Source organism: Erythranthe guttata, chromosome 5 (assembly GCF_056151865.1).
Source record: "Erythranthe guttata isolate IM_541 chromosome 5, IM_541, whole genome shotgun sequence".
Classification (NCBI taxonomy): domain Eukaryota; kingdom Viridiplantae; phylum Streptophyta; class Magnoliopsida; order Lamiales; family Phrymaceae; genus Erythranthe; species Erythranthe guttata.
In genome coordinates this window covers 7,463,309-7,477,991 of record NC_142537.1, presented here as the reverse complement: position 1 = coordinate 7,477,991, position 14,683 = coordinate 7,463,309, and the positions used below count along the sequence as shown (strand labels likewise).

The following is a 14,683-nucleotide window of genomic DNA, read 5'->3' as shown; positions in this document are numbered from 1 at the left end:
CTATTCACCATCCAACACAAATGTGTGTTACCTTCTTAAAAGAGTACTGGCATTTTAATTGTTATTTCAATTTTATTAATATCGTTTTGACTTCGAACTTGATTTTGATATTTTTTTTTATTCTTTTGGCACGGAAATTGTAGCCCTGTGAGTTAATTTTCGAATCCAACTTGAATCTCCTGGGTTGGTGGTGGTTGGGTTATGAAGTAATATAACGATGGGAAAAGTTTAAGTTCCTAATTAAATAACAATATTAAGTATTAAAACGTATGAGTAATTTTACGCTACTTGTTTCAAAAATTAATTACTTTTTTTTTTTTAATTATTAATCTTGATAGGACGCTAGCTAGGGGTGGGCATTCGGGTCGGGTCGGGTCGGGTTATTCGGGTCGGGTTATTCGGGTTTTTTGCAAAAAAAAAATTACCCGAACCCGACCCGAGATAACCGGGTACCCGGCAACCCGGGTACCCGGTTATTTCGGGTCAGGTTCGGGTCGGGTTCGGGTTTTGCTATTTTCCTCTTTTTTTTTTTTTTTTTTTTTTTTTTTTTTTTAAGGTATACATATATATACAGACATATATATAGCAATATACATATGCATATACTGATATACATATATATATTATATATATATATATATATATATATATATATATATATATATATATATATAGACAGATACATATACTGATATACATATATATATTTATATATATATATATATACATATACATATACATATACTGATATACATATATATATATATACACTCACACAGACATATACATATATATACATACAAATATAGACATATATATATATATAGTATGTATTACAGACATATATATATATATATATATATATATATATATATATATATATATATATATATATATATATATATATATATATATATATATATATATATATATATATATCTTTATATATATATAAAAAAAAAAAAATTTTTTTTTTTTTTAAACCGGGTACCCGATCGGGTACCCGGGTAGAATTTCTATTACCCGGACCCGACCCGGTTTGGGATCACCGGGTACCCGAACCCGGGAAAAACCCGGCTATGTAAAAAATTACCCGATCCGGTCGGGTAATACCCGACCGGGTCGGGTTACACCCGAATAACCCGACCCGAATGCCCACCCCTAACGCTAGCTAAGCAACTTTTGCTTTTATTTTTTAAGTCTTTCTTCTTCAAGAAGTTTTTTTTCAAATGAAAATTGCTTAAGGTTTAATAAAATTTGCATAGATTATTTTAGGTACGAACTCATGTTTTTTATTGTTTGATCAAATACAATCTTTACGTACCATAGTGATGATGCTAAAATGTAGATCACCTAGGGTAGTGTAGAAAATGAGCTGGGAGAGCAAAGCGGATCAGTAGCTTGACAACTTGATGATCCTGAGGTTCCTGCGAAATGAGCACACGTCAACTAAGCCGGGGGTTGATCCGGCAGAAACCCCTCCGACGCTCAAGTCAGATGTACGGATCGTAAAGATAGTAGAGAGAATAAAACTCTGGATCAATTGTGGATAATTAGAACATACCTTTACAAATGAGTGAAACATCTATTTATATGTCGTTGATTGGGTTGAGTTTACTTTGTTGGGCCCAAGCCTTACTTTGAAGGTGCTTGGGCTTTCGTGTAGTGGGCCCAATTGTAAGTGATTGGAATTTTCGTGTATTTGGCCTAATTATTAAATAAATTAGGGCCCATTGGGTATGCCCAATTAGGTATATCATTAAGCCCCCCAACTCTCGAGTCGAGATGGGAGACATGCTTAGGGGAATCCGGCTCGTGTCGAGAGTTAATTGTGTCGTGGCTTGAATAGTTTCCGTTGGCATTGAATTGATCTCCTTAATTTAAATAAGGGATAATTATATTTATTTGGCAGCGAGGTATATATTTAAGGGTTTTAAATAATATACCAGGGCCAAATAGATAGACTCCTTCTGCGGTGGAAAAAATTACTCTTCAACTCTTGCGGAATAAATATGGGTATGTATTTTTAAATTTAGGTCTTTTTCTGTGCGCTTCTTCTTTTATTCTATAGCGGTAGAGTAGAAAAAAAAAATTTGTTTCTTGGGAGAAAATTATTTCTCATGTCGAATCCGGGTAAGTCGAAATCTTTGCGTATTAAACTTCGAAATCCGGTTGAGGGGGCGAGAAAACTTTTGGTACGGTGGGTATGGAACGCGAGAAGCTTGTAATACCGGGTGAAAAAATCGGAGCTACTGTAGGTGGTGTACGGATCGAGGGGAGAAACATGGTTAATCGTGGCTTGGCTGAGGGGAGTGGCTTGAGCCGTGCATCCCCATGTATTGTTATGGGAGAGGGCGCGCGCTTCGAGGGTGCAGCGAAGCCGAGTCGAGCCCAGGAGTTGGAGCCGTGCACGTTTGCCGAGGAGAGGAGAGAGAGAGGGAGATGCCATGGTGGACCATTGGCTGGCGGACACGTGCGCGCGTCCAGTGCGTCGAATGGGGGACGCGCGCGCGCGTCGATGACAGGATGGGGGAGGGTTAATGGCGCGTCGGTCGTGAGGGCACGAGCACGCGGGAGTGGGGCGTGCCACGACGCGCGCGCGCTGGAGGAGGTGAGTGCTGATGCAGACCTGGAAGTGCGCGCGGTGCCCAATAACTGCGTGCGTGCTGGCGCGTCCGTTGATGTGGCCGAGAGTGGAAGTGAGGCGCGTGGGGGCATGTTGCTGAGCGGTTTGGGGGCGCGTGCGCGCGCGTCCGAGGCCCGTTTTCGGCGCTCTTCGCGGGATAACGTTCTCCAAGCCGATGAGCTTTCAGGTGAAGTTGATCCCTTTCGTGGGAGGGGTAATGGATGGCGAGAAATTATTAATTCATGGAGTGATGATGTAGAAACGAATGGTAATGTTAATATTCGCTCTAGTGTTGTGGAAGATGGTTCTAGTAAGCGTCGTTACGGGCGTCAAGTCGTGGATTTTGGTAGTGACAGCGATGATTCGATTCAAGCACCTTCGGCGAGTGATCATGCGTTGCCTAGTAGTGAAGTTGAGCCGATGGATGAAAAGGAGGAGGAAGATGATATTCCGCCGGGTGATGTTGAGATTGATACGAGGAGGCAAAAGAAAAATAAGCCAATTAATTTGGACTTAGTTAATTTTGATAGTGTATTGACGGAAGAGCATTTGCATTCTATTCGTCGTTTATCTGGAGCGCCAAGTAATGTCGAGTTGTTGTTGCCTCAGAAGGGCGATCGTTTGTACCCGCCACCCAATGGGTTTCATACGGTATTTTTGACGTATTGGACGTGTACATCTCAGATTACACCGCATCCGACTTTGTTGAAGGTTTGCGAGGAATTTAAGATAGGGTATAGTAAGCTAACTCCTACTGCTGTTCTGATGTTCGAGGCGTTTCACTATAGAGTTGTTCGAGTAGGTTAGCCAGTAACCGTGAGTTTGTTTAAGGCGTTATTTACGTTACATCGGCCCAGTAAATTGCCTTTCTTTTGTTTTCATCCTCGCGTTCCCTACCAATTCTTGAAGAGTGTGAAGTTATCTTTGGGGGAATGGAAGACCCATTTTTTTTATGTGAAGGCTCCCACTTTCGATGTCCCCGTAGTTTGGAACTCTACGTGCGAGAGTTTCAAGATAACTGCGAATATGGTGAAGAGGATAGAAGAGTCTAGGTTGTGTGATGTGGAATTTGACCCGAGGGTTTTGATGCCAAAGGCGAAGGGTCAGCACCGTATATCCTATGAGTGATTCATTTATTTATTTATTTTTTTATTTATTTTTATTTTTTTGTAGTTCTTTGGTTGTATATACCCCATGTCTCTTATTGTTTGTTATCTTTTGTAGATGGGGGTATCACCTTTGCGGCACTTCGGGCTAAGGCGAATGGGATGTCGAAAAAGGCATCGAAGAAGGTTCCCGCCACGTTGGGAGGTTCTTCAGGTGGTTTGCCTCGTGAGACGGTCCATGTAGAAACTCCTCGAGTTATCGAAGACGACCGTAGTAGTGCTGGTGAAGTGGAGGGGCGTCCACCGACGAGGGATCGTGGCAAGGGAAAGAGGGTGGATACCGAGTATGTGGCTGTGCCTAAGCGTCCACGGGTAGACCCAGAGGAGAACTATGCTTTCCATGGTGGGGGAGGGAAACAGTTGTTTACCTATGGCGTGAATCGCGACGGTAAGGAGTCGTATTGGGATGTGTCGGACCATGATCTGCCTATGTTGAGTACCAAGGGATTCGTTCGGGAGTATGACCGTGCTCGGATGTCTGGTAAGGGCCCTTCTCACATGTTGGAGTTAGCCGGTGGGGACATATGTCGGGTGAGTCCTTGTTTATTTAAAACCAGATTAAATGTTACTTCCTCTATTCCTTGTGTAAATTTTTTTTTTTTTTTTAGTTGGTAGCGACTTGGAGATATCTCATGGAGCACGGTAGGAATGTGGAAGTTAGGAAGGAAGAGGAGCGGGTTCGAAGTCAGACGCGTGAGAATGAACTTCTAAGCCAGTTAGAGATAGCGCGGTCCGATCTTGCTCAACGGACGGAAGAGCTTGCTCAGAGGACAGAGGAGCTTGCTCGTAGGACATAAGAGCTCGAGGTTATCCGAGGTGACGCGAAGGCGTATAAGGATGATGTTCATAAGTTGAAAGAGTGCTATGACCAGCTCAAGGAGAAATACGAAGTCGAGAAGGCGACGGAGAAGAGGTTCCTCGCGACGTCAGGTGGTGCGGCTTATAGGGAGTCCATCGTGGAGGAAACCAAGCTTAGCTTCCGAGGTAGTGATGAGTGTGCTGCTATGATTGAGGAGCATGCGTTGGCTGTGGTCTATAAGCCATTAGTGCGTGCTTGTCGCAAATATCTTCGCGATGCGGGTGGTATCAGTGAGAAGGTGATTCGAGGGATGGAGGCTGGTATCTCCGATGAAGAGGATGATGAGGTAGATGTCGACGAAACAGGCACAGAGCTAGTGGATGATATGGTTGCTGATGATCCCACTGTGGGGGCGTCTTCCGCCCGTGGTGGGGGAGTTTAGATTTATTTGCTAGGATAGTTAAACTTTTTTTTTTTTTTTGCTGATGTAGATGGGTATGTCCTCTACTATTTCGTTTGAATTTCTTCCTTGTTTGACATTTGAAGTTTGATATCTTGAATTATTTATTTTGACATTGTCAAGAGTTAATGCGCTGCTTATATGTATTTACATTTAGCATTGTACGCGATGTACTTGAGGAGGGGATCAGTCTCCCAAGGTTTTTGTTAAGGGTCGTGCCTTTGTTCGGACCGCTTGAGTCTTAAATATATTTGTCCGTGGCCACGTTTTAAAAGTAGCACCTTGTGAAACAAATAAAGGGACTTAGATAATCCAGCTGGCCAGGCTATACGGATTATCTAAATCTCTCTAGGTGTTTGTAGGGTGGTATTGAATTGGTCTCATGGTAAGAGGTAATTTGTATAGATGTAAATGCGCAGATAGTAAAGCGAAAATTATGATTTATTCAATGATAGCAAAGGAGAATTGTTACAGGCCTATGTGAGGCGAATGTAAGTAAATAGCTAATGCGATAGGCCTACGTGAGGCGAAGGTAAATAACTACTGCTAAAGCAAATAAATCGACTCGATAAAATTTTTTTCTAAGTGATTGTACTACACTTGTTCTTCTTCCACGTCTTCCTTGTACTCGTTCGTTTCGCTGTGTTGATGGTAGACTGAATTCCTTTGGTGTCTCTATGCCTGTCAAGTATAATTGAGAAAAAAGGAATTTTGTTTAAACATTTGTATTGAAGACTTAGTAATTGAAGCTGAGGTGATGTGCACTGCGATTTCACGTACCCTTCTACGGGGATGGTTTTTCTTCCTCGCACTTCGAGATATGAAATCAACTCGTGAGTTGCTGTGATTTGCTGTGTGATCATGCCTGTTAGATGGAATTATTTTATCACGTTAGTAAGAGTAAACAAGAGCATACGTGTGTTGTAGTCTAGTGGAAGTATTGTTACCCTTGGCGATGTGGTATGGGGTGTCTTCACTCTTTGGGCCATTGATTGAGCAATATGCATCCTCTCGTAATTGTTTTGCAATCTGTAATAAGATGGTGAGATGTGAATAAGAATTGCTGATGTAAATAAATTTACTAGCCCCCCAGCTTAGGTAGGATGTTAACGCACCTCGTTATGTAGTAGAAAATTTCCAAGCATGTAGAAACAGCTTTACAAGACGAGTGACGTGGAAGATCGCGGAGCCTGCAGGGGTAACAATTTGTAAGTAACTTTCATATAGGAGGGGTATGGGTGGTGACTTCAACGAATCTTAAGTAAGGTAGATGTATACCTTAAGCGTAGAATCGTTTGAGGTTCCCTATATTCCATGTTCTGGGTATAGGGTGGCCGTCAATGTTCTCGAGGCGATATGCTCCAGCGTTGACCACTTTTGTGATTTTATATGGTCCTTCCCACTTTGGGTCGAGCTTACCGATGGGGTGAGAGGCTTCAGCTTTTCGGATGACTAAATCTCCAACTTGAAAGGAGCGAGGGCGGACCTTTGAGTTATAGACCTTGGCCATGCGTGATTTATACATCTGTTGTCGGATGTATGCAATCTCGCGTAGCTCATCTACGAGGTCTAGGCTTCCCCGCATAGCTTCTTCATTAGCTGCCGGATCATAGTTGGTGATTCGCCAAGATGGTTCTCCGATTTCGACGGGTGCAATAGCCTCTGTTTCGAAAGCTAGATTGAAGGGCGACTCTCCGGTTGCTGCTCGTGAGGTTGTGCGATAAGCCCATAGTGCGTTAGGCAATTCTTCCACCCACTTCCCTTTGGCACTTCCAAGCCTTGTTTTAAGGTGTTGGATTATGGTGCGATTCGTGACCTCCGTCTGGCCGTTAGCCTGTGGATTGGCTACGGATGTGAAAAACTGTTTGATGTCCAAGCCGAGGCACCAATTCTTTACTTTGTCACCACAAAATTGGGTTCCGTTATCTGAGATAATGGAACGTGGGATCCCAAAGCGACACACGATGTTCTTCCATAGGAATTGGATGACTTCTTCTTCTCGGATGCGTGCTAAGGGTTCAGCCTCCACCCATTTGGTAAAGTAGTCCACTACTACAATGAGGTATTTACGTCCTCCTGTGGCGGGCGGGAATGGTCCAACTAAATCCATTCCCCATTGGGCAAAAGGGATGGGGCTGTCAATCGGTTGCATTAATGCCGCTGGTAAGTGAGGGATATTGGCATGCTCTTGGCAGGGCTTACACTTCTGGACTAATTTCTTCGCGTCTTCATGTATCGTTGGCCAATAGTAGCCTTGCCTCAGTAGTTTGAGAGCTAAGGTTCTCCCGCTCAAGTGATTGCCGCAGATGCCTTCGTGTACTTCTCTAAGTACGTAATCCGCTGTGGTCGGGTCGAGGCACTTGAGATAGGGGAATGAGAACCCTCGTTTGTACAATTCTTCTCCCACTATGACGAAGCGAGCGGCTCTCATTTTTACCTTTCGTGCTTCAGTGGGATCCGTTGGAAGTTCTCCCTTCTTGAGATACTTCAGGATTGGAGTGAACCAGCATGGTTCATCCTCCTCGGTGTACTGTACTTCAGTGGGTGAAGTTATCTCAGGCTGAGGTGAGGTGAGGAGCGTCACCTTCCGACTTCAAATGCTGGCCATGGAACTTCCAAGCCTAGCTAATTTATCAGCGTGGATGTTATTGGAGCGGGGCACTTGTTTAATTTCGTAGCTCTCGAACTTGGATAATAGAGTGTGTGTGAGAGCTAAGTATTTGGCCATGGTGTCTTCTTTGGCCTCGTAAACTCCGAGTACTTGGTTAACGACGAGCTGAGAGTCGCTTTGGATTAGGAGCTTGCGCGCTCCGGCTGCTTGGGCGAGGCGGATTCCCGCTATCAGTGCTTCGTATTCAGCGACGTTGTTTGAGGCTGTGAATTCGAATCGTTGAGCATATTCGAACTCGTCTCCGTCAGAGTTTGTTAGGACGATACCCGCTCCACCTCCTGTGGCAGTGGAAGATCCATCGACGTTGACAGACCAAGTAGGTAGAGAGGTGCTTTCTTCTACTGAGGTCATTTCGACTAGAAAGTCAGCCAGTACTTGCGCTTTGATAGCGGGGCGGGGTTTGAATTCGACCCCATATTCACTTAGTTCTATCGCCCATTTTGCTAATCGCCTGGATGTCTCGGGACTCCTTAATATCTGCTTCAGAGGATAATTGGTGAGAACCACCACTTGATGTGACTGGAAGTAAGGTCGAAGCTTCCGAGCTGCGTTGATAAGGGCGAGAACGAGTTTCTCCATGTTGGTATAGCGTTGCTCGGCTCCTTGGAGGGCGCGGCTTATGTAGTATATGGGTTGGTGGCCTTTTCTTCCATCTCGGATGAGGACTGCGCTAATGGCATCAGCTGAGGTAGCTAAGTACATTAGAAGGGTGTCTCTGGGCTGAGGTTTTGTGAGCAAGGGTGGTGATGCGAGATATAACTTTAGCTCAGTGAAGGCTTTTTGACATGCCTCGTCCCACTCGAACTTTTTTCCTCCCCTTAAGATCTTGAAGAAGGTGAGAGCCTTGTCTGCTGACCTAGAGATGAACCTATTCAGAGATGCCAAACAACCATTAAGCTGTTGGACTTTCTTGATAGATGTTGGTGGAGCCATTGAGGTGATTGCTTCGATTTTAGCAGGATTAGCTTCGATTCCCCGCGTATCCCAAAAATTTACCTCTCCGAACTCCGAATGAACATTTGAGGGGGTTGAGTTTCATCTTATATCTTCGTAAGGTGGCGAAACACTGATCCAAATCGGTCAAGTGGTCTGATACCTTGACACTTTTGACAAGCATGTCGTCGATATACACCTCCATATTTTTACCGATCTGATCTGCGAACATTGTGTTCACTAGACGTTGGTAGGTGGCTCCTGCGTTTTTTAACCCGAAGGGCATGACTTGATAACAGTAGATGCCTTGGTCAGTGATGAAACTAGCCCTCTCTTTATCTTCTGGCGCAAGTAAGATCTGGTTATACCCTTGGTATGCATCGAGGAAGCTGATGAGCTCGCACCCCGAGATTGAATCGATGAGTTGATCGATTCTAGGTAGAGGAAATGGATCCTTAGGACAAGCTTTTGTTGAGGTCAGTGAAGTCTACGCATAATCTCCACTTGCCACCCGGCTTGGGAACGAGTACTACGTTCGACAGCCATTCAGGATACTGAACTGGTCGTATGTGGCCCGCTTCAAGGAGTTTTGCCACTTCCGCTTTGATATGCTTGTTGCGTTCGGGACCAAATGTCCGTTTCCTTTGTTTGTCTGGCTTCAACCTTTTGTCGACGTTGAGCCGATGCAGAGCTACCTGAGGAGGAATGCCCGACAAATCTTGGGCTTTCCATGCGAACACATCTCCATTGTGCCGCAGGAAGTTGATTAGCTGCTGCTCTGTGGTTGGATCTAGATCGGATCCTATTGGTATGAGCTTGGAAGTATCTCCGGGAGTGAGCTCTATGAGCTTAAGCTCTTCGACGGCTGCTAGCTTGATGCTGTCATCTGGTACACTGATAAGGATTTCTTTATTATCCTCAATGATAGCGTTGACCCACTTCCGTTTGTCGGATTTTTGGGTGTCGTCTCCCCTTCCGGACGGTTTAGGCTTCTTGGAAGGTTCTCGTAGGGCCCTTGCATAACACTCTCGGGCGAGACGTCTATCTCCGAGTACTTCCCCCATTCCATAGGGAGTAGGGAATTTCCACTTCTGATGGTAGGAGGAAGGCACTGATTTGAATGTATGGATGCTGGCCTCCCTAGGATGATGTTGTAGGGGGATGGCTTGTCGACGACGAGCAATTTGATTAGCTTGGTGATTCGACAAGGGTCTTCCCCTAAAGAGACGGGCAGCTCCACTTCTCCCATGGACAAAATGCCCTCTCCTATGAATCCTTTCAGGGGCGTGGAGATAGGTCTAAATCGGGCATTATCTATGCCCAACTGCTTAAAAGCATGGAGGTATATGATGTCAGCTGAGCTCCCACCGTCCACTAATATCTTCTTAACCAAGAAGTTCGCCATCGTTGTTGTTACTACCAACGCATCGACATGATCTTCATCTGGGCCTTCAAGGTCTGAGGAGTTGAAGACTATGCTATGATCAGGTCTTCGTATTTGATAGATACGTGCGGATGGGGAAGCACGTTCTTGATTCATACGTGCTGATCGAGCGAGGGTGCGTCTTGCATTTTGTGAATCGCCACCCGCTGGTCCTCCGGAGATAAAGGAGATGATTCCCCGGGTAGGTTGGTTATCGTTGTTATCTGGGTCGCGTCGATGACCCCCCTCGTCTCGTCTTTGCTGTTGATCTCGATTGTTATCTCGGCGTGGAGAATCATCACGGCGCTTATTTCGAGGCTTATCAATGTATTCGCCTAAGTGGCCTTGCTTGATCAGCCTCTCAATCGCCACTTTGAGTTGTGCACATTCCTCAGTAGTATGTCCTCTATCTTTGTGGAATCGACAGTAGCGATCCGATTTTTCTCGCTTTGCATTTGGCTGCATAGGACGTGGAGGCTCTGCTAAACCTTTTTGTTCTATCACGTGAAGGATTTCAGTGAGGCGAGTGTTTAGCGGAGTGAATCTGTTATAGGAGGAAGATGGTTGACCTTGAGGTGGAAGTGGTGGACGTCGATCATCCCGCCTCCTATTGTCCTGACGGTCATCTTCCCTTTTCCTTTTAGAAGGAGCATGGGTAGAGGCTTCCTCTATCCGGACGTATTTTTCGGCTCGATTCAGCAACTCCTCTAGGTTTCCTGGGGGTTTGCCTGCGATGGATTCTTTGAATCTACCCGGCTTCAAGTTCTGCTGCATAATCCCGGAGAGCATGTCTTGCCCTACGCTGGGAACTTCGTGGACGGCCTCTACAAAACGCTTGATGTAGTTGCGGAGCGTTTCGTTATCTCTCTGTACCACAGAGAAAAGGTGAGCTAGGATCTTGGCATACTGCTTGTTGATGGCGAATTGGTTGGTGAACCGAGTTGACAGTCGAGCGAATGTGTCAATCGACCCTATGGGTAGAGAGTTGAACCAATTCATTGCTGTCTTTGAGAGAGTGGTGCGGAACATTTTGCACATCGCAGCATCCGTCGGGCCATATAAATCCGCCATGGCGCTGAATTTCTCTATATGCTCTTGTGAGTCGGTGGTCCCTTCAAATTGAGGTAACCCCGAGATTTTTACTCCTTGAGGTAATACCTCGTTGAGGATGTCTATGGTGAAGGGACTGCGTCTTATTGGGACGGGCATTCTCTCATCTATTGGATTATTCGGTTGGGGGAAAAGATTTTGGCGAGACATTCTGCTGTTTACCTCGCCTTCTCCCTCATTAAAGAGAGGGACTCTCTGTGGTGACGCATTCCCCCGTGGGGGTGAGCGCTGACGCTGCTGTCTGGGCTGTGCCCGTCTGTGATTGGTAGATAGCTGCACTCGGGACCGTGGGTCCGAGGTAAAGGAGGAGACACTTATTTGATTCTGGATTGGCGGTGGGGCCACAGGTGGCACTATAGGTGGAGCTGGCGCTGGTATCGCATTGGGAGCGTTTGCTCCCATCGTAGCGATATATTGAGTTACGGCCTCCATGGCGGCGCGAGTTGAGGCTTCTGCTATCATGCGTTGGAGCGCGTCCTCGGTTATTTGAACCGTTCGAGGAGCAGGGAGTGGTGGATTGGCGAGTGGTGGGTCTCGAGGAGGGATCACCTGAACCTCGCGAGGTGGATCCGCAGCACGTGGAGGAGGTGGCTCTGCGGCACATGGAGGAGGTGGCATGCCAGATCCTCCACGGACTGGGAGGTTATTAGCTGTGTCATTTTCTCTCCGAGCAGACGCCTCAGGAGGATCTTGTTGGCTACGTGATCTGGTTTGCATCTTTCACACAGACGGCGCCAAAATGATGATGCTAAAATGTAGATCACCTAGGGTAGTGTAGAAAATGAGCTGGGAGAGCAAAGCGGATCAGTAGCTTGACAACTTGATGATCCTGAGGTTCCTGCGAAATGAGCACACGTAAACTAAGCCGGGGTTGATCCGGCTGAAACCCCTCCGACGCTCAAGTCAGATGTACGGATCGTAAAGATAGTAGAGAGAATAAAACTCTGGATCAATTGTGGATAATTAGAACGTACCTTTACAAATGAGTGAAACATCTATTTATATGTCGTTGATTGGGTTGAGTTTACTTTGTTGGGCCCAAGCCTTACTTTGAAGGTGCTTGGGCTTTCGTGTAGTGGGCCCAATTGTAAGTGATTGGGCTTTTCGTGTATTGGGCCTAATTATTAAATAAATTAGGGCCCATTGGGTCGGCCCAATTAGGTATATCACATAAATTATTGTTTTTTAATTGATATGGTTTTTCACGACATTACCAGACAAAACAAATTGTTTACCACCATTAATAGCTATGCTATTCTACAGATGAATGTATACATATTTTTCAATGAAGATGTAGTCATCAAACATGCACTAAAGAGATAATATATATGATTAATTTAGATAAAAAATGCTATTATGAATGGAAGGTTGTACCATACAATAGAAGCCCATGCACCAAATTTGCCTTCTCGAATACTCTTCTAGCTTTGATATCAATTAGAGCCAATAATTTTCTGCATCACTCTTAGGCTTTTTTGGATACATTTCATGTTCCAATACATCTTCGGTTCTCCAAAGAAATCGTATATATGGTGTAGATGAAAAGGTTCTTTGTGATGATATAATTTCAGTGTTCATGCATTTCCTATTGAATAATATGTACTAAGTAACTTATAGAGTAAATGAATCGATGGGTTTTACTTTTCATCATGCTTCTTTCATTAATTATTTGATTAATTAATAGACTAAATGCATCAGTTTCATCTTCCGGCACCATGCATTTCATATTTCTTCAGTTTTATCTTTCCTTTGCATTTGCTTAATTTTATCTAAGAGCAACTCCAACCCACAAATATCAAAATAAATTATCAAATATTTATTTGATATTTTATATTTTAGTTTGATACCTAATTAAATTTATTTGCTCCAACCATAGATATCAAATAGTTGATAATTAGAAATAAATAATGTTATTTTATATTTTAATTAACACATGTCATTTTCTAATTGGCTATTTAGGTGGTTAAGTTGTGTAACTTCTAATTGATATTATTTCTTCCGGATGTATTTTTACATCCCAAAAATTAAAATATCAAAATAGAAACCCATTTGATAACTCCATTGGAGTGGAAATTTTCTAATTTAAATTATCAAAATAGTAGTTAATGATTTTGATAACCCATTTAATAACTCCATTGGAGTTGCTCTAATATAATATATAATGCATGCATTTGTAACTACGAAGTTGGTATTATTAGTTTTATAAGAAATATCCAATTAACAATTAATTAATATATATTATAAAAACATAGAAATAATGAGATGGCGGTTACAATTTATTACATTAATTTGTAACCAACGGACATACACCTTTGGCAAATTATTTATCATATTACATTATTATTTGTATTACTAAATAAATAAGTTTCTTTGTAATGGACATTTACCGTATTACCCTTAAAAGAGATCTTGACCAAAGGGCAATTTTGGACACACAAAAAAGGGAAGAAACATCACCAATTATTCACACTTTTATAGATAGTATAATAAATATAGATTAACATTCACATGTCCTAATCTATCATGTCATAAATTAAAACACTCAACCAAGTAAGCAGAAGTAATATTCTTATTCATATCACGGCTCACAACAATTACATTCATCTTAAAGAGTCCTTTCTCGAGGTACCCTTTTCATATGAATACATCATTCTTAGTTCAAATGAACTTACCAGCCTCAAACACTAGCCTAAATTCGGCCTTATTCAACAGCGAGCCGGACACTAGGTTCTTGCGAATGTCCTAGACATGCAACACATCCACAAGTGTAAGCTCTTTGCCTGAAGTCATCTTGAGCACCACCTTTCCCAATCCTACGACGTTTGAAGTAGCAGAATTCCCCATGTAGAGTTTTCTTGCATTGATAGGTTTGTAGCTCGAAAAAATACCTTTCTCGGAGCAGATGTGGTGAGTAGCTCCGGTATCCACCCACCACTCTCTAGGGTTGTCAACCAAGTTAGCTTCGAAGACCATGGCCGTCAAGTCCATGTCGTTCTCGTTCTTGTCTCCGACCATATTAGCTTGGTTCTTCTTTTCTTTCATGGGTTGGCGACAGTATCTTGCAAGGTGGATTGGCTTCCCGCCATTGTAGCAACTTCCCTTAAACTTCTTTGCCTTGTTAAAATTGTGTAAAGATTTTTTTTTTTTTTACTGTTTGCAGGGAACCTTGTCTACCACCAACTGATTCGTACCGTAAGAAAAAGACGCGAAAAACCCTGTGTGAGAAGGGCAAGAGCAAACCGCTTGCCCACGGACAATGGACACGTACATGTACACGGCTCAACAAACGTCTTTCCTCATCAGCCGCCATACCGACTCCCGTGTCGACTCTATCCATTCCTCCATCGGTCCCATCGACCATTAAAGCCGGTGGTTCGAGCAACCAACCAGACCCAAATATTTAGAGGTCCAGAAATACTGGAGTTGATTATGGAATTTGATAAGGACATTGTTTATCGAATTTTGTCCAGAGGTGCGAAGCGCGACAGAGATTTG

The 14,683-nt window shown here is 43.7% G+C and overlaps 2 protein-coding genes across 2 annotated transcripts; one reads left to right on the top strand and one right to left on the bottom strand.

Moving 5' to 3' along the window:
• The first annotated feature begins 3,859 nt into the window (after positions 1–3,859).
• LOC148770541 (uncharacterized) lies at positions 3,860–5,375 on the top strand. The gene is made up of 2 exons (XM_088818248.1): positions 3,860–4,323; positions 4,401–5,375. The coding sequence occupies exons 1-2, from the start codon at positions 3,895–3,897 to the stop codon at positions 4,587–4,589; spliced, it is 618 nt and encodes a 205-aa protein (XP_088674374.1). The 5' UTR covers positions 3,860–3,894; the 3' UTR covers positions 4,590–5,375.
• Positions 5,376–7,644: 2,269 nt separating this feature from the next.
• Positions 7,645–11,590, bottom strand: LOC148770540 (uncharacterized). The gene is made up of 4 exons (XM_088817893.1): positions 9,595–11,590; positions 9,164–9,541; positions 8,819–8,916; positions 7,645–8,727 (listed from the first exon to the last, which is right to left on the bottom strand). Exons 1-4 carry the CDS (start codon positions 11,588–11,590, stop codon positions 7,645–7,647), a joined length of 3,555 nt encoding a protein of 1,184 aa, XP_088674019.1.
• Positions 11,591–14,683: the final 3,093 nt, after the last annotated feature.

Excerpts from the sequence above, each read along its gene's own strand:
- LOC148770540 (XM_088817893.1), bottom strand. The coding sequence starts at position 11,590 with ATGGGAGCAAACGCTCCCAATGCGATACCAGCGCCAGCTCCACCTATA. Across the intron at positions 9,542-9,594 it reads CAAAAATCCGACAAACGGAA|ATGACAGCATCAAGCTAGCA; the intron begins GTGGGTCAACGC and ends TCAGTGTACCAG. Across the intron at positions 8,917-9,163 it reads ACTCGTTCCCAAGCCGGGTG|GAGCCACCTACCAACGTCTA; the intron begins GCAAGTGGAGAT and ends TAAAAAACGCAG.
- LOC148770541 (XM_088818248.1), top strand. The coding sequence starts at position 3,895 with ATGTCGAAAAAGGCATCGAAGAAGGTTCCCGCCACGTTGGGAGGTTCT. Across the intron at positions 4,324-4,400 it reads CCGGTGGGGACATATGTCGG|TTGGTAGCGACTTGGAGATA; the intron begins GTGAGTCCTTGT and ends TTTTTTTTTTAG.